At 47.1% G+C, this 17,850-nt stretch overlaps 1 protein-coding gene across 1 annotated transcript; it reads left to right on the top strand.

Moving 5' to 3' along the window:
* Positions 1 to 117: 117 nt before the first annotated feature.
* PRPF8 (pre-mRNA processing factor 8) lies at positions 118 to 17,807 on the top strand. The gene is made up of 43 exons (XM_015880816.1): positions 118 to 236; positions 826 to 935; positions 1,015 to 1,183; positions 1,765 to 1,929; positions 2,031 to 2,249; positions 2,830 to 3,042; positions 3,308 to 3,433; positions 3,511 to 3,616; positions 3,998 to 4,188; positions 4,378 to 4,497; positions 4,575 to 4,764; positions 4,935 to 5,054; positions 5,377 to 5,511; positions 5,603 to 5,732; positions 6,115 to 6,311; positions 6,418 to 6,624; positions 6,714 to 6,877; positions 7,214 to 7,340; positions 7,466 to 7,658; positions 7,997 to 8,184; positions 8,398 to 8,636; positions 8,727 to 8,873; positions 9,083 to 9,293; positions 9,566 to 9,682; positions 9,769 to 10,016; positions 10,205 to 10,384; positions 10,599 to 10,734; positions 10,966 to 11,135; positions 11,435 to 11,564; positions 11,730 to 11,876; positions 12,120 to 12,280; positions 12,570 to 12,761; positions 13,248 to 13,485; positions 13,738 to 13,866; positions 14,437 to 14,550; positions 14,687 to 14,860; positions 15,078 to 15,271; positions 15,414 to 15,653; positions 15,737 to 15,878; positions 16,252 to 16,392; positions 16,653 to 16,792; positions 16,947 to 17,149; positions 17,494 to 17,807. Exons 2-43 carry the CDS (start codon positions 836 to 838, stop codon positions 17,646 to 17,648), a joined length of 7,008 nt encoding a protein of 2,335 aa, XP_015736302.1. The 5' UTR covers positions 118 to 236; positions 826 to 835; the 3' UTR covers positions 17,649 to 17,807.
* Positions 17,808 to 17,850: the final 43 nt, after the last annotated feature.

The raw sequence follows: 17,850 nt of genomic DNA, 5'->3' as shown, positions 1-17,850 counted from the left end.
GCATTCAACCGGTAGTGTACTCTAAACACAGCTTCCTTTCCTCTTCCGCACTTGATCCCGCCTCCTGCCCTCCCCGCGCTCTGATTGGCTATCCCCGCTGTCTGTGAGGCTGCCCCGAAAGCTGATTGGACGAGCCTTCTAGCCGCGCACCCCACCCACATCCGGGTCTCTCAGGCGCGGTGGTGGTGGGCTGCGCCGCCATTGTGGTGCGGGAGTGCGGGACGTCGCAGCGACCGGTGTGTGCGGGGGGGGCCGGGCCGCGGGGATGTGGAAGGGACCGGGAGGGGGGAGGAGGGAGCCGTGATCCCGGTTTGAGCCCCTTGTTCCTCAAATCTCTATGGAGATTTTGGGCAGGGTCCAGAGGAGGGACAGGAAGATGATCAGGGGGCTGGAGCACCTCCCCTATGAGGACAGGCTGAGGGAGTTGGGTTTGTTCAGCCTGGAGAAGAGAAGGTTGCGGGGTGACCTCATTGCAGCCTTTCAATACCTGAAGGGAACCTGTAACCAGGAGGGGAGTAAACTCTTGGAAAGGGCTGACAGTAGCAGGACACGGGGAAATGGTTTGAAGTTAAAAGAGGGAAGATTTAGGTTGGATGTCAGGGGGAAGTTCTTCACTAGGAGAGTGGTGAGGCCCTGGAACAGGCTGCACAGGGAGGTTGTGGATGCCCCGTCCTTGGAGGTGTTCAAGGCCAGGTTGGACGGGGCCATGGGCAACCTGATCTAGTAAAGGTGTATGTTTGGTGGCCCTGCCAGGCAGGGGGTTGGAACTACATGATCCTTGAGGTCCCTTCCAACCCGGGTCATTCTGTGATTCCTCCTCCACAGGTGTGTCGTCATGGCCGCCGTCTTCCCGTACCGCGGCGGCTGCGCGCCGGTACCGACCCCGATGGCCCCGCTACCTGACTACATGTCTGAGGAGAAGCTGCAGGAGAAAGGTGAGTACGGCCTGGATCCATCGCACCGCGCCCAACGGGACCGGCCTCACCTCATCCCGTTACTTCTGTGTCCCCGCAGCCCGCAAGTGGCAGCAGCTGCAGGCCAAGCGCTATGCCGAGAAGAGGAAATTCGGCTTCGTGGACGCTCAGAAGGAGGACATGCCCCCCGAGCACGTCAGGAAGATCATCCGCGATCACGGCGATATGACCAACAGGAAGTTCCGCCACGATAAACGGGTCTATCTGGGGTACGGAGCTCCCCATGAGGAGCGGTGCCTTCAGAATGGGGCTCTGGGGACAGCTGAGCTCAGACAGCAGCATCACAGCACAAGGGTGGCAGTGGGGTGCAGGAGAGGATGAGATGATGAAGTGTTTGCTTGGAGTTCTTAAGGCAAAATATCATTTAGAAGAGGTTTTGGGGGGAGATTGTGACCTAATCAGCCTTTTTTCCCTGTGATTAAAGTGTCGTGTGGGTGTCTCTGTGTTGTTTGTGCTCAGAGAACTGTCTTGTGTAAAGCAGGGTCTGTTGCGTTCATGTAGTTACCCATAAAAACTCATTCGGTGTTTTTTAGTATTATTATTACTGAATGTTTTTAATGCATAGCAATCTCTCTGAAGCCAACCAGTAGGAAAAGCCTTTTGGTAGTGGAATCTGAAGCAGAAGGATAGTTAAGAAGGCTTGTGGGTTCATCACAGAAGGCCTTTATGTGCAGGTTAGCTGAGCAGTTTTATGAGTGGGAGGTATACAGGTAACTGAACTTGCTGCAGACAGGTAATTGTTCTCTGGCGATGCCTTCCAGCTGTAATTTTCCCTGATTTCTGGTTGTAGTGCTTTGAAGTACATGCCTCACGCTGTTCTGAAGCTCTTGGAGAACATGCCTATGCCCTGGGAGCAAATCAGAGATGTTCCAGTCCTGTATCACATCACAGGAGCCATCTCTTTTGTCAATGAGATTCCCTGGGTTATAGAACCAGTGTACATTGCACAATGGGGGTAAGTGCTTTTTACTTAACTCTGGGGGGACACAATGAGTGAATAACCACACATCCACAATAAAGGCAGCATGTAATGTAATGGTCTCTGGTTTCTGCCAGGTCCATGTGGATTATGATGAGGCGAGAGAAGAGGGACAGACGTCACTTCAAGAGAATGAGATTTCCCCCATTTGATGATGAAGAACCTCCTCTGGATTATGCTGATAACATTCTCGATGTGGAGCCTTTGGAAGCAATTCAGCTTGAGCTGGATCCGGAGGAAGATGCCCCAGTACTGGACTGGTTCTACGACCACCAGCCACTGAAAGACAACAGGAAGTATGTGCCTGCCTGGTAACACAATTCACTGTGGGGCTTTAAGAAAATAAGCACTAAAATCTTCATGCACTACATAAATTAAATGTATGTAAAAGTGCATAACTTTTGCTTATATAATATTGGTCTATGCATGGTGTTGGTGGGATGAGAAAACCTTCTTTCAAGGATAGGAGGGAGAATCTGACTGCTGTAGTCATCCCTCTGTCTTCAGTGCTGAGGGAAGGCAATCAATCCCTCTCTGTCCAGGCAGGTTACTGCATGGGTAACTGGTAAAACTGATGTTTCTTGACACATGATAAGAGTGAAAACCTGGATCATCTAGCTTTTATTTGAGTTTATTAAATATACAGTGCGTTTACAAACTGGAGGCTCTTGAATCTTGTCAGTTTGATAATGGAGATGGAGGGGAACTGGCAGATGTAGTCCATGGAGATCTTCAACAAGCCTGTACATTTTATTTTTCTGCCTGGAGAGGGACAAGAGTTATCTATCCTTCGTATTTTCTGCAAATAGCAGAAAGGTAGAAGACCAGTTGTTTTGTGGCTGCAAAATTAGTGTCCTATGCTTTGTTTCTCTGCAGGTATGTGAATGGTTCTACCTACCAGCGCTGGCAGTTCACTCTGCCTATGATGTCCACGCTGTATCGACTGGCTAATCAGCTGCTCACTGACCTTGTGGATGACAACTATTTCTATTTGTTTGACCTGAAAGCGTTTTTCACCTCCAAGGCACTGAACATGGCTATTCCTGGAGGTCCCAAGTTTGAGCCTCTTGTTAGAGACATCAATCTGCAGTAAGTGTTAAATCTTGGAGGAAATATAGGCAGTTATGTGGAATAAGATTGTGAGGGTCATTGATCTGTATCTTTTGTTGGGTTACTTAATTCTGAGCATTTGCTCTTCTTAGCATTGTGTGATATGCTTTGTTGCTTGGGATGCTGGTTCTTATTGTGAAGAAAAATCTAAAGGAAAGGCACTGATACTGCATCTTTGGTCAAGAATATTTGGTTTTTTGTCTCCCAAATGCCTGTGTAACAATTTATTTTTGCTTCATTTGAGGGATGAAGACTGGAATGAATTTAATGACATCAACAAAATTATCATCAGGCAGCCAATCAGAACAGAGTACAAAATTGCTTTCCCGTACTTATACAATAACCTCCCCCACCACGTCCACCTGACCTGGTAAGTACAGCAGTCTCAAGGGTGAGGAGAGGAGGGAGAAGCCATCAGCTTGTTCTCATACTCATTATGTGTTGTAGGTATCATACTCCAAACGTTGTTTTCATTAAAACAGAAGATCCTGATCTTCCAGCTTTTTACTTCGATCCGTTGATCAACCCCATTTCACACAGACATTCTGTTAAGGTGAGTCACTGTCCAGGAGAACCTACAATAAATCATGTGTGGAGGCAGTGGGACTTCAGCATCTGTTTGTAACCTTGCTTCTGATAACAGTATAGATGTATCCCTATATCAGGAGAAAGCAGAAGCCCTTTCACAAAAAAAAACTCTTGCAGTTATCAGTTGTCTTTGTAATTGCTCAAAGCTGTGTCCTGTGGTCTCCAGGATAAAGTTCAGTGCCTGAATTGCAGTGTTATTTTATGGTCTTCTGACAGAAATAATTCTGCCTGTTGGCACCTTATGGGGTGTTATTTACTTCTTAATACACATTCCCTGACAAGAAAGAAATGCTTTTTACTCAACTAATTGTCCAGGAAACAAGTGTTGTGTGGTTTCTGGTTTCAGAGTCAGGAGCCACTGCCTGATGATGATGAAGAGTTTGAGTTACCAGAGTTTGTGGAACCTTTCTTGAAGGATACCCCACTTTACACAGACAACACAGCCAATGGCATTGCCCTGCTGTGGGCCCCACGGCCATTCAATCTGAGGTCTGGGAGGACTCGGAGAGCTCTTGACATCCCACTGGTCAAGAACTGGTGAGTTCTTCCTGTGAGAATAGTGTGTTCTAGTGATTGTGACATTAGTATGAGTGGTACATTACAGTGGGGTAAAAAGCAATATTGTGGAGTTTGCCTGGTTTCTAGAGATTTTAGGAGAGTTTCTGTAGGCTCATTTTCTAAGGAATATAAGTAATCTGAACATTTAAAGTCTTATTTCATCTCTAGGTATCGTGAGCACTGCCCAGCCGGCCAGCCGGTGAAAGTGCGAGTCTCCTATCAGAAGCTGCTGAAATACTATGTTCTAAATGCCCTCAAGCACAGACCCCCTAAGGCCCAAAAGAAGAGGTAAATGGGACCTATTCAGTGGGGAAGTGCTGATCTGTGTAGAGGATTCAGCTGATTAAAGACTGTTCTCTCTTCAGGTACTTGTTCCGCTCTTTCAAGGCTACAAAGTTTTTCCAGTCAACGAAGCTGGACTGGGTGGAAGTTGGCCTGCAGGTGTGTCGCCAGGGCTACAATATGCTGAACTTGCTGATCCACAGAAAGAACCTGAACTACCTTCACTTGGATTACAACTTTAACCTGAAGCCAGTAAAGACCCTCACCACTAAGGTACAACCCATGTGCTTAACAGCAAAGTTTACTTGAACATTTAAGTAGTAGTTAATGTGGCAATGCTGATCATAGTGACTTAATTGTTCTGTTGTTGCACAGACTAAATTGGAGCTGTATGACTCTTAGGCAACATTGTTACAGAAATCCTGTATCTCTTTCTTTCCCAGGAAAGGAAAAAATCCCGTTTTGGTAATGCTTTCCATCTGTGCCGAGAGGTTCTGAGGCTGACTAAATTGGTGGTGGACAGCCACGTCCAGTACAGACTTGGAAATGTAGATGCATTTCAGGTAGGCCTGATTCTTTTTTCTTTTCTTTTAAAGGTGGAGAGGGGAAGTTGAGAGAATGAGTATCAGGATGGGCTTATACAAGCTACACAAAGTGACTGATTGTTGCAGTGTTTTGGAGGAGGCAGCAGAGGAGAAAGCATACAGTGTTGTGTGAAATTCTGCTGTCATCTCAGTTTATATGAATTGGTTGTCTCATGAGTGACTGGTAGGAGCTTTGGGCAGCCTGATGGCACTCTGCTCCTAGCTGCAAATTAAGCCTAGCTTCTTAAGGCAATGCGTCTAGCTTTTATTGTTATCTCTGACTGTGTTTTTTGTGTTTCAGTTGGCAGATGGCTTGCAGTACATCTTTGCCCATGTAGGTCAGCTGACAGGGATGTACAGATACAAGTACAAACTGATGAGGCAGATTCGTATGTGCAAGGACCTGAAACATCTCATCTACTACAGGTTTAACACGGTAAGTTCCACGTTTCCAGGGAGGTGTTGACCTCAAGCTGACCAAAAAGAGTGTCAGTATATGACTTGTTGTTGTGTCTCTCTTCTTCCAGGGGCCTGTGGGCAAAGGTCCTGGCTGTGGCTTCTGGGCTCCAGGCTGGAGAGTGTGGCTGTTCTTCATGAGGGGCATCACACCACTGCTAGAACGCTGGCTGGGGAATCTGCTGGCCAGACAGTTTGAAGGTCAGCACATTGTGTAAATCTTGGACACAAGTGAGGTGTCTGGTAAAGATTAATACTGTTTGCTTGCCAGCTTAAACTCCAGATTTCTGTTTCAAGTGGTGGTCTGTGCCTGTATTCCTTTCAGTCCCAACGGCTATTGTCATGTTTAGAGCTCTTACAAGATCAGCATACCCACAGTAGTTTCCATATGAAAATGGGATTCCCTGATCCATAGCGCACTGGAATCTATAGCCTCTCTATCATGTATTCCATCCTCCCCAATGATGTAGCAGTTAAATTTCTTCTAGCATCCTGCACCTCTCTGGAGGATGCTTCTTTAATACAGAGAAGAGCAGCACTGCCCAGTAATGTCTGAACTGATGAAGTATTTTGTTTTTCACAGGCCGTCACTCAAAGGGTGTAGCAAAGACTGTCACAAAGCAACGTGTGGAGTCTCACTTTGACCTGGAGCTGAGGGCAGCTGTTATGCATGACATTCTTGACATGATGCCAGAAGGGATCAAACAGAACAAAGCCAGAACCATCCTGCAGCATCTGAGTGAGGCATGGCGGTGTTGGAAGGCCAATATCCCCTGGAAGGTAAGTCCCTCTTTTGGCCTTTCTTTCAATTGTAGTATCTGTCAGGCTGAACTGCTCTTAAAAGGCTCCTGCTTCTGCTTCCCTCATATTACTTCTCCCTCCCCAGGTTCCTGGGCTGCCAACTCCCATTGAGAACATGATTCTGAGGTATGTGAAGGCAAAAGCTGACTGGTGGACAAACACAGCTCACTATAACAGAGAGCGTATCCGTCGGGGTGCCACTGTGGACAAGACTGTCTGTAAGAAGAATCTGGGCCGGCTGACCAGACTCTACTTAAAAGCTGAGCAGGAGCGGCAGCATAATTACTTGAAGGTACTTCTGTCTTGCCTGAGGTTGCCCAAGCTGGTGCTGTTTCCACAGGCAAACTTTCACTGACTAATCATGGTGTTGTGGTTGTGCAGGATGGGCCTTACATCACTGCAGAAGAGGCCGTTGCCGTGTACACAACCACAGTGCACTGGTTGGAAAGCAGGAGGTTCTCACCCATTCCATTCCCCCCACTGTCCTACAAACACGATACCAAGTTGCTCATACTGGCCCTGGAGAGGCTGAAGGAAGCTTATAGGTAAGCACAGGGAAGTGACGAGTTTCTCTCAAGGGTCAGATATCTGCTCTGGGAAAGGCTTCTGAAACTGTTTTGTTATCCGTTATTCCTGGAACTGAGTGCACCATACCATTTACCTGGAGTGGGGCAGGTTGAGGCTGTAGGATGTGGTACTGCCAAGGCAGCCTGGGCATTCTTTCATGGACTCTGCCAATTGGGGCTGGATGTGAATTGTGAAGAATAGGAGATCTTGTCTTGATCTGCTCAGTTGAGCACTTATCTTTCATAAATTCACTGCAGCAGATTTTAGTTTGTTCATTCTTGAGTGCACAAACTGTTGTTCTTTCTCACTTTCAGTGTGAAATCTCGCCTGAATCAGTCACAGAGGGAGGAGCTGGGCTTGATTGAACAGGCTTATGATAATCCTCATGAAGCTCTGTCCAGAATCAAACGACACCTTTTAACTCAGAGAGCCTTCAAGGAGGTGAGTATTGTGGTGAAAACCAGAGCATACATAAAACTTACAGAATACGGGTACAAAATGGCAGCAAGATTATCAAGAGTGTTCTCTGTCAGGTGTAGACTTCAGATTTACCTTCTCTTTTCTAGGTTGGCATTGAGTTCATGGATCTCTACAGCCACCTGGTTCCTGTTTATGATGTTGAGCCCTTGGAGAAAATCACAGATGCTTATCTGGATCAGTACTTGTGGTATGAGGCTGATAAAAGAAGACTCTTCCCTCCGTGGATCAAGCCTGCTGACACTGAACCTCCTCCACTGTTAGTGTACAAGTGGTGCCAAGGTTAGTGGGGTCTTGTGTTCCATGGTAGAATGAGTATTTTTATCAGGAGCTATTTTTATAAGGATCCACTTAAAAGCTGGATTTTCATACTTGCAGCAGTAATACCATTTGTTGCTACACTCTGAGGCTGTATTTTGTAGGTTAACACTGGAAGAAGAGAAGTTCTGTAACATTTGTGATTGATTACATATTTCTGTTCCAATTTCTGGGTAGACTGGAAGGAAAAATGGGGCTGAAAAACACTACAGAAAATATACTGACTTCTCAAACCTGGAAGGGTGCTTCTGCACTCAGAATTGCCACATCACATAATGTGACACAGTTGTTTGTCTCCTCAGGCATTAATAATCTGCAGGATGTTTGGGAAACAAGTGAAGGTGAATGCAATGTGATGCTGGAATCTCGATTTGAGAAGATGTATGAGAAGATTGACCTGACGTTACTCAACAGGCTGCTGCGTCTTATTGTCGATCACAACATTGCTGACTACATGACAGCAAAAAACAACGTGGTGATCAACTACAAGGTGATGATTACTATCAGAAAAGTGTGTGGACTGTATAACTGAGTGGGGGTTGGCGGTGGTGGTGAAGGTGGAACTGGGACACAAGACTTGCTGGGGGAAGAGGTGATTAGGGGAGTAAGAAAACCCTTCTGGGCCCTGTTGAAAAGCAGATGCTCAGATAAAGGTTTTTGGGGGATTGTGAGAGCCAGGTTTCTCACACTTCTTTTTCCTCAGGACATGAATCACACAAACTCCTATGGGATTATTCGTGGACTGCAGTTTGCTTCCTTCATTGTCCAGTATTATGGGCTTGTGATGGACCTGCTGGTGCTGGGTCTGCACCGTGCCAGTGAAATGGCTGGGCCTCCCCAGATGCCAAATGATTTCCTCAGCTTCCAAGACATTGCAACTGAGGTGGCCCATCCCATTCGCCTTTTCTGCAGATACATTGACCGCATTCACATCTTCTTCAGGTGAGAGCTCACTGGGTCCTTTATCTGTGTGGGCAGTCCATCTGAGAATGATGTTTATGTCACCACAGACCCTCTTCTGTTCATTTCCAGGTTTACAGCAGATGAGGCAAGGGACTTGATTCAGCGGTACCTGACAGAGCATCCAGATCCCAACAACGAGAATATTGTGGGCTACAACAATAAGAAGTGCTGGCCTCGGGATGCTCGGATGCGCCTCATGAAGCATGATGTCAACCTGTAAGCGATGCAGCCTTAGAAACACAAGGGGTAGAGAAGTGTGAAAATTAGTTGTGATAAATAAGTAAAGAGGAGTTTTGTGTCATAGTGTTGACAGAGAGTGATTGGTGTGAGAGACCATAGTGCTGAGAAAGCACTGAGAGCTTGTCCAGTTTGTATTTCACTTTAATTTCAAGGCCTGGCCTCACTGTGCATGCCTTCTGTTTCAGTGGCCGTGCTGTATTCTGGGATATCAAGAACCGCCTGCCTCGATCCGTCACCACAGTGCAGTGGGAGAACAGCTTCGTGTCTGTTTACAGCAAGGATAACCCCAATTTGCTGTTTAACATGTGTGGTTTTGAGTGCCGCATTTTGCCCAAATGCCGCACCAGCTATGAGGAGTTCACCCACAAGGATGGTGTCTGGAACCTGCAGAATGAGGTAGTTTGGCAGGCTGGGAAGGCAGTCGATTCTGTTGTCTGTAGCTGGCATTAGAGCAAAGCTTGTACCTTTTTTGTGGGGAGTACTTGGCAGCATGCATTTGGCAGCTGTGTGCCTGGAAGCATTGACAGGTAGAACTAAAAAGAATTCAGGAGCTTTCTTTCCTGCAAGGGATGGGAAATCCTTTGGGAGTGATAAGGGAGGACCCAGAACTGTTCAGGCTCTTCCCTTCCTGTGCTTTGTAAGTGACCCGTAGCCCTGTGCTCTCGCAGGTCACCAAGGAGCGCACAGCTCAGTGCTTCCTGCGCGTTGACGATGAGTCTATGCAGAGATTCCATAACAGAGTGAGGCAGATCCTCATGGCGTCTGGCTCGACAACCTTCACTAAGGTAAGGCAGAAGTGAGCTGTGTGACAGAGCTTCCTGCAGATGCTTGAAGAACGAGCTGAGAACTGATCCCGTGCCTTCCTTTTTAGATTGTCAATAAATGGAATACAGCTCTGATTGGCCTGATGACATATTTCCGGGAAGCTGTTGTAAATACTCAGGAGCTGCTTGACTTGTTGGTGAAATGTGAGAATAAAATCCAGACTCGAATCAAAATTGGTCTGAATTCCAAAATGCCCAGTCGTTTCCCACCCGTGGTATTCTACACCCCTAAAGAGCTGGGAGGTCTGGGTATGCTCTCTATGGGACATGTTCTCATCCCACAGTCTGACCTGAGGTGAGTAATATTGCCTGATCTGAACTGCCCACATGATTTAGGGGCTCTGTTAGATATTCTTTCCCATTGAAGTATTTAGGAATGCTAAACCACAACTTGCTTACAGAGATAGGTTGTCTTTACGTCACGTCAATGTGACTGGTGATGTCCCGTTGCTCCTACCTCACTCTTCTGCCTCTCTGCTCCAGGTGGTCCAAGCAGACCGATGTTGGCATTACTCATTTCCGCTCAGGGATGAGTCATGAAGAGGACCAGCTCATCCCAAATTTGTATCGTTACATCCAGCCATGGGAGAGTGAATTCATTGATTCTCAAAGAGTGTGGGCAGAATATGCTCTCAAACGACAAGAGGCTATAGCCCAGAACAGGTATATTTCCATGTTAAATTAGATCTCTGTGTGTCTGTAGCCTGTCTATAGTGATAGCTGTGGATGCTTTTCTGAGCTTCTGAGTGTCATTTTAGAACCTCTCCTGCTACAGCCTTGAAATCTGTATCCTTTCTGTGATCTCATCGCCTGAAATATTAATGCACTGCCATAAAATTGAGAGGTAACAGAGTGTGGGGATGTTTCTTTTCTTCAGGCGTCTGACACTGGAAGATCTGGAGGACTCATGGGACAGAGGAATTCCTCGTATTAACACCCTTTTCCAGAAGGACAGGCATACCCTGGCTTATGACAAAGGATGGAGAGTCAGGACTGACTTCAAGCAGTATCAGGTATTGACATGGGATTTCTCAGTGTGAATTTCAGGCATCATCTTAGATACTGCCCAGTCTGAATTACCTACTAGGTACTGTCTGAACTTGTAGATGAGCCATACCTTCCAGAATGGGTGTATGAGGTTTTTTACTTGTTAGCTGACATCATCTTGGTTCCTGAAATTAGTGCAGCATGGTTAAATGATGTGAATGCAGAGCTGCTCACTGGTAGGTTGTTGTTGTTTGCAGGTCCTGAAACAGAACCCATTCTGGTGGACACATCAGCGCCACGATGGGAAGCTGTGGAACCTGAACAACTACCGCACTGATATGATCCAAGCTCTGGGTGGAGTGGAGGGGATCCTGGAGCACACTCTCTTCAAGGGCACTTACTTCCCTACATGGGAGGGTCTCTTCTGGTAAGAGAAACCTTGATCTGGCCTTGAGCAAATTGGAGCTTTGTGATACACCAGGAGTTCTTGGCTTGAGCTGCACTTACTCTGCTGAGCTGTTCTGTTTTCCAGGAGCACACCATATAGTTCAGTTTGAGGGTACCTGGCATTGCAGTATAACTAGATTTATGCATGTGATTGCATGAAAGTTCTTTACATGAAGCAGTTCTTGCTCCTTCTGTTCTGGTGCCTTGCTTCTATTCTATGTGGTCCATGAAGATCAGCTGTGATTAGGAGCATCTAACACAGTTGATCGTCATTTCTAGGGAGAAGGCCAGTGGCTTTGAGGAGTCCATGAAGTGGAAGAAGCTGACAAATGCCCAGAGATCGGGTTTGAATCAGATTCCAAACAGAAGATTTACTCTGTGGTGGTCTCCTACCATTAACAGAGCCAATGTAAGTATCTGGAATTAGCTTTCAGGATCTTGTGCTGAGTTGAGAGCAGTTATCTGGTTCTTCAGCTGAACTGTAGATCTGAGCCTTCTGAACAGCAGCAGTTCTGTTCTCTAAGCTTCACCAGTTTTGCTGTTACATGTTCTCATGTCTGTTTTTCGTTTGCAGGTATATGTTGGCTTCCAGGTGCAGCTGGATTTGACTGGTATATTTATGCATGGCAAGATCCCCACACTGAAGATTTCTCTCATTCAGATTTTCCGAGCTCACTTGTGGCAAAAGATCCACGAGAGCATTGTAATGGATTTGTGTCAGGTAAGCAGTGTGTTAACAAGGTTTGTTCAGTGCACACTTGCTCCTTGTATACTAACAGCCTCCTGCTCTTGACAGTAGCAAAGCAGCTCCTCTAGTAATTCGACAGACAAGGGGAGGAAACTGGATTTTCCTGGGTACCTGCTTGTGTGTGTTGTGGATAGACTCTGTTAGAGTCTTCTACTGATACTGTAGAGTATACTATAGATACTATAGATACTTCACCTTCTACTGCCTTTTCCCCAGGTGTTTGATCAGGAGCTGGATGCTCTAGAGATTGAGACAGTGCAGAAGGAGACAATCCATCCCAGGAAATCATACAAGATGAATTCCTCATGTGCAGATATCCTTCTCTTTGCTTCCTACAAGTGGAATGTGTCACGTCCATCATTGCTTGCTGATTCCAAGTGAGTGTTTCCCTACAGAGACAAGCTGCTGAGCTTGTCCCTGAGCAAAAAGCCTTATATCTTGGGAGCCCATGGCTGACATACTTCTCTGGGTATCCAGGAGGACATAATCATGCCTGGAAAGTGCAGGGCTAGTATGGGTAGATGTTTTCTTTTCAGTAGGGTATGCATATAGTACCTGGCTTCAGGGATCAGGCTTGGTAGCACTTACTCTCTGCCAAAGAGATGTACAGCAACTGCAGGAGAGTTCTATGCAAGATTTAATTACTCTGGGCTGCTTTCTTCTTAGAGATGTGATGGACAGCACCACCACTCAGAAGTACTGGATAGATATCCAGCTGCGCTGGGGCGATTATGATTCCCATGATATTGAGCGCTATGCAAGAGCCAAGTTCCTGGACTACACTACAGACAACATGAGTATCTATCCATCTCCCACTGGTGTGCTCATTGCCATTGATTTGGCCTATAATTTACACAGGTAAGAACTGCATCGTCTGTATTTTAGCTGTAATTCATAGTTGATGGATGTGTCTTAGTGCATCTTCAAACTGGGCTGTGTTCCAGGCTGGAGTTGCTGTAATAGTGGTTCAGCTCACTGATTGTTTTCTTAAGAGATCTCTGCCAGATGGAGTTCAGGGGCAGGCCTTGTTTAAAGGCCATCTGTAAGAGGGAACAACTGCTCTTCATGAAAGAGCAAGGCAGAGGTGTCCCATCAAGCAGACCTCTCTAGTACGACAGTTGCAAACCATGCAGTTCTTGTGGGACTGTGCTGCACGTGTGTGCTGTGGCTTCCCACTGAGGGGAAGAGAAGGGAAAAGCAGCCGCTGAACAGCTCCAAGAGAAATCATTCACTGGTAGACAGCAGGCAGAAAGGTGCCTGTCTGCTGCACGTGAAGACTTGTTCTGTTGTCCCTTCATCTTAGACCTGATGGTAACAGCTGTTTCTTTCTCTTTTCCTCTTCAGTGCATATGGGAACTGGTTCCCTGGTAGCAAACCTCTGATCCAGCAGGCTATGGCCAAAATTATGAAAGCAAACCCTGCGTTGTATGTGCTGAGAGAACGAATCCGCAAGGGCTTGCAGCTGTACTCATCTGAGCCCACAGAACCCTACCTTTCCTCTCAGAACTATGGAGAGCTGTTCTCCAACCAGATCATCTGGTTTGTGGATGACACCAATGTGTACAGAGTGACCATTCACAAGGTAAGGCCAGAGCTGCATCTTAAGGGGGAAGGATGGGGGCTGTTAATGTTCTTTGCTCAGGATGATTGAGGAGAATGTGCCTGAGGGTAAGCTGGACACTAACATGCACCCAAACCTTTAGCAGTGTGTACAGAGCAGCCCTTGCATTTCCAGCATAGTTCCTTTTCAGAGCATTTAACAAGCCAGCTGTTGTGTAAATGGTTGGATAGGCTGCTTTCATCTCACTGTACTTTCTACTTCTTATTTCCTCAGACTTTTGAAGGGAATTTGACCACAAAACCTATCAATGGAGCCATTTTCATCTTCAACCCTAGGACTGGACAGCTCTTCCTGAAGATCATCCACACCTCTGTGTGGGCAGGACAGAAACGTCTTGGACAGGTGAGACCTGGCTGCTTTTTATGCTTTTGGCAGCAAGGCAGGGGCATGCAGTGATGTTTTGGAATGCTCAGTTGAGCAGAAAGCATTGCTGAAGGTCTTTACCTTCCTGCCTTGAAACAAGTTTGGAGCCCCAGCTGCTAGTGCATAACCTGTGCTCTGACAACCAGTGGCATGGGATAGAAAAGAATGGAGGCACTGATGTTGTGATGTTTTTGAGCTGTAAAGAGCCCGTGTCCTCAGGCAGCACTTGAGCAATGGTGCTGTGCTCACTGGTACAGCAAATCACGTTGCTCTTGGCCGAACATCCTGTGCAGTGCAAAGACTGTGAGGTGCTGAAGCCAGGGAGGTGGTGTAATCAGCTGTTTTTAAAAGGCGGTCAGGAGTAACTGAGCTTCAGGAATGGGAACTGCCCTATGTGATCACTAAGAGGGAAATGTTAGGCCTTGTCACTGAAGCCATAAATTTCTGTTGTATTTTTAGAATTTGGTTTGGGTGTCTCTGATTCCAAAAGGTGTGGAGACTTTGCTGTTAGCTCGGAGATACTCTTCTAACCCAGCTGTCTCTTTGTAGCTGGCCAAGTGGAAGACTGCTGAAGAAGTGGCTGCCTTGATCCGCTCGCTTCCTGTGGAGGAGCAGCCTAAGCAGATCATAGTGACTCGAAAGGGCATGTTGGACCCCCTTGAGGTAACAAAGCACACAGTGCAGTGCAGGGACTTAGTAGAATCTTTGTGAGCTTGCAGAACAGTTCCTGGGAAGGGCTTAATCTGAACTAATGTTTTGCACTAGTTGTGAATTAATTCCTCTTCTCAATAAACTCCAGGTGCACTTGCTGGATTTCCCCAATATTGTCATCAAAGGCTCCGAGTTGCAGCTGCCTTTCCAGGCCTGTCTGAAAGTGGAGAAGTTTGGTGATCTCATCCTGAAGGCTACTGAACCTCAGATGGTTCTCTTCAATCTCTACGATGACTGGCTGAAAACCATCTCTTCCTACACGGTGAGGATGCTGTGCATAGTCTGCACATTCCCACTGGCCCAAAGCAAGAGCCAAGGTTTCAGAAGTCCCTCCATGTTTGCTTGGTCTGCCTGAATTTTTCTTCAGATTAATTCACATGCTCCTATTGTGCACAAGCAAAGGAGTGATGTGATGGAAGAAAACCAAATACGTTGTGCTCTTTCTAACTAGCTGCATCTCTTTTCTTTTTCTCTCCCAGGCATTCTCACGTCTGATTCTGATTCTCCGGGCACTGCATGTGAATAATGATAGAGCCAAAGTTATTCTGAAACCAGACAAGACAACCATAACTGAGCCTCACCACATCTGGCCAACCCTGACAGATGAGGAGTGGATCAAGGTGGAGGTGCAGCTGAAAGATCTGATCCTTGCTGACTATGGCAAGAAGAACAAGTGAGCTACTGTCCTGCTGCAGAATCCCATCAGCTTTCCCTTATCTTTCATTTTCCTGTAGCGCTTTGCATGTGCGTTCAGAGCTTTTGTACTTGTGAGATGGATCTGTCGTGTGGCTGAGATGATGGATTTTCTCTTTCAGTGTGAATGTTGCATCCCTGACACAGTCGGAGATCCGAGACATCATCCTGGGCATGGAGATCTCTGCCCCCTCTCAGCAGAGGCAGCAGATTGCAGAAATTGAGAAGCAAACCAAGGAGCAGTCGCAGCTGACAGCCACACAGACCCGCACTGTTAACAAACACGGGGATGAAATCATCACCTCCACAACCAGCAACTACGAAACCCAGACTTTCTCTTCCAAGACTGAGTGGCGAGTCAGGTAGGAGGGAAGACAGAGCTGGTGTGCAATGGGAAAAGGTGAGATCCGTGTGCCTTGCTATAATCATCTCCATTTCTTCACAGAGCAATTTCTGCTGCCAACCTCCACCTGAGAACAAACCACATTTACGTTTCATCAGATGACATAAAGGAAACAGGCTATACGTACATTCTTCCCAAGAATGTGTTGAAGAAATTCATCTGCATCTCAGATCTGCGAGCCCAGGTGAGTGTGTAATGAGGCTGTTAGGGTATCCATGCAGCTTAAGCATGCTCCAGTCCTGGGCAGGCAGCTCCCAGGGCCTCGTGGTGAAAGACTGGGAGCTTGCTTCTGTTTCTGGGCTGGATGTAGACATCCATTCTGTGGCTGAGTGCATCCCAGGTTAAAAAGGCTTCTTTAGGCCAGACTGGGGTGGCCTGAAGAACTTTCAGCCCAGAACATAACTATGATGTGATCTTACTTCAACGAGGAGCTGCTGGGCAAGAGAAACTTGCTTTAGGCCCTAAGGTCTTGCCCACCAGCTCCCATAAGGTTATAGGATGTCTCTTCTAGGCCTTTCCATTGATGATGTAAACTGAGTGTTCGTTTGTGTTCCTAGATTGCAGGTTACCTGTATGGAGTGAGCCCTCCTGATAATCCCCAAGTGAAGGAGATCCGGTGCATTGTGATGGTACCCCAGTGGGGAACACACCAGACTGTGCATCTCCCAGGGCAGCTGCCTCAGCATGAATACCTCAAGGTGAGCTGAGTTTCTGCTCCCAGTGAGCATGGAAGATGATCTTGGCAGACCCAGTTTCAGGGCAGTTTTGCTGCCACTCAACTCTAATGTGCCTCAGTAACTCAGCCGTAAAGTCTGCCCAGTCTGGGATCAGGTGAAAATGGGGAAGCCTTTAGTCTTTGTGTGCTTTGTACTGTGCTTGAAGCGCTCTTTTAAATACATTTCTCATGGCTTTTAGTATCTTCTCGTTGAGTAAATGCTTTTCATTTTCCATTCTGTAGGAAATGGAACCTCTGGGATGGATTCATACCCAACCAAACGAGTCCCCCCAGCTGTCACCACAGGATGTCACCACCCACGCCAAAGTCATGGCTGACAATCCCTCCTGGGATGGGGAGAAAACCATCATCATCACCTGCAGGTGAGAGGCAGCAGGGGCTTCTGTGCTGCGTCCCCTTCTTTGGATACACATGAAGGTCTCAATCTATAAATCTTGCAGAAAGGAACTGTTTGGTTATTTCTTGTTCTCTGTCTCAAATGATTCTGACCCAAACCATCTCTCTGCTCTCCTTCAGTTTTACCCCAGGTTCCTGCACGCTGACAGCCTACAAACTGACCCCAAGTGGTTACGAGTGGGGCAGGCAGAACACAGACAAAGGGAACAACCCCAAGGGCTACCTGCCATCCCACTATGAGAGGGTGCAGATGCTGCTCTCAGATCGCTTCCTTGGCTTCTTCATGGTTCCAGCACAGGGATCCTGGAACTACAACTTCATGGGTGAGCTGACAGCCCCAGGAGAGGGGTAGGAAGGGAGGCAGCAGGAATAGCTTGAGGAGAAGGAAATGGCTTTTTAAGGGGAGCATTCCTTACATGTCCTGAAGCTTGACTTTCTCTGAGCAGCCGGCAGGGTTATATTAGCATTGTAGATGGACCTTTCCTTGGTGGCTGTTCTGCGATGTTGGTTCTTAACGATTTGAAGCAGCAAGAGAGCAAACATACAGGGTTAAAATCAGACCTGAGACCATCTTCTGGTAGCGTGTGGTATATTGTCACTGAGTAATTCATGTCAGGAAGAAGAGCTGATCATGGAGAGCTGCCTCACATTGTGAACTCTCTTCCAGGTGTTCGCCACGACCCCAACATGAAATACGAGCTGCAGCTCGCCAACCCCAAGGAGTTTTACCACGAGGTCCATCGCCCTTCTCACTTCCTCAACTTCGCCCTGCTGCAGGAGGGGGAGGTTTACTCCGCCGACAGGGAGGACCTCTACGCCTGATCCTGCCCCCCCGGCACTCTTAGTACTGTTGATATTCAACATCCTCTCCCTGCTTTTCGTGTCCACGGCTCCGTCGTCCCCCCCTTGTCCATCCCAGCGTTGCTGTCCCGGTGTTTGTACCGTCGTAGAGTGGCTTAATAAATTTTTTACGAAGCCGAACGCTTCGTCTCCTATGGAGGAGGTTGGTGGGGGCGGTGACTGT

This window comes from Coturnix japonica, chromosome 19, assembly GCF_001577835.2.
Source record: "Coturnix japonica isolate 7356 chromosome 19, Coturnix japonica 2.1, whole genome shotgun sequence".
Taxonomy (NCBI): Eukaryota; Metazoa; Chordata; class Aves; order Galliformes; family Phasianidae; genus Coturnix; species Coturnix japonica.
Note: the sequence above shows the minus strand (reverse complement) of the source record. Positions and strands in the feature narration are given on the sequence as shown.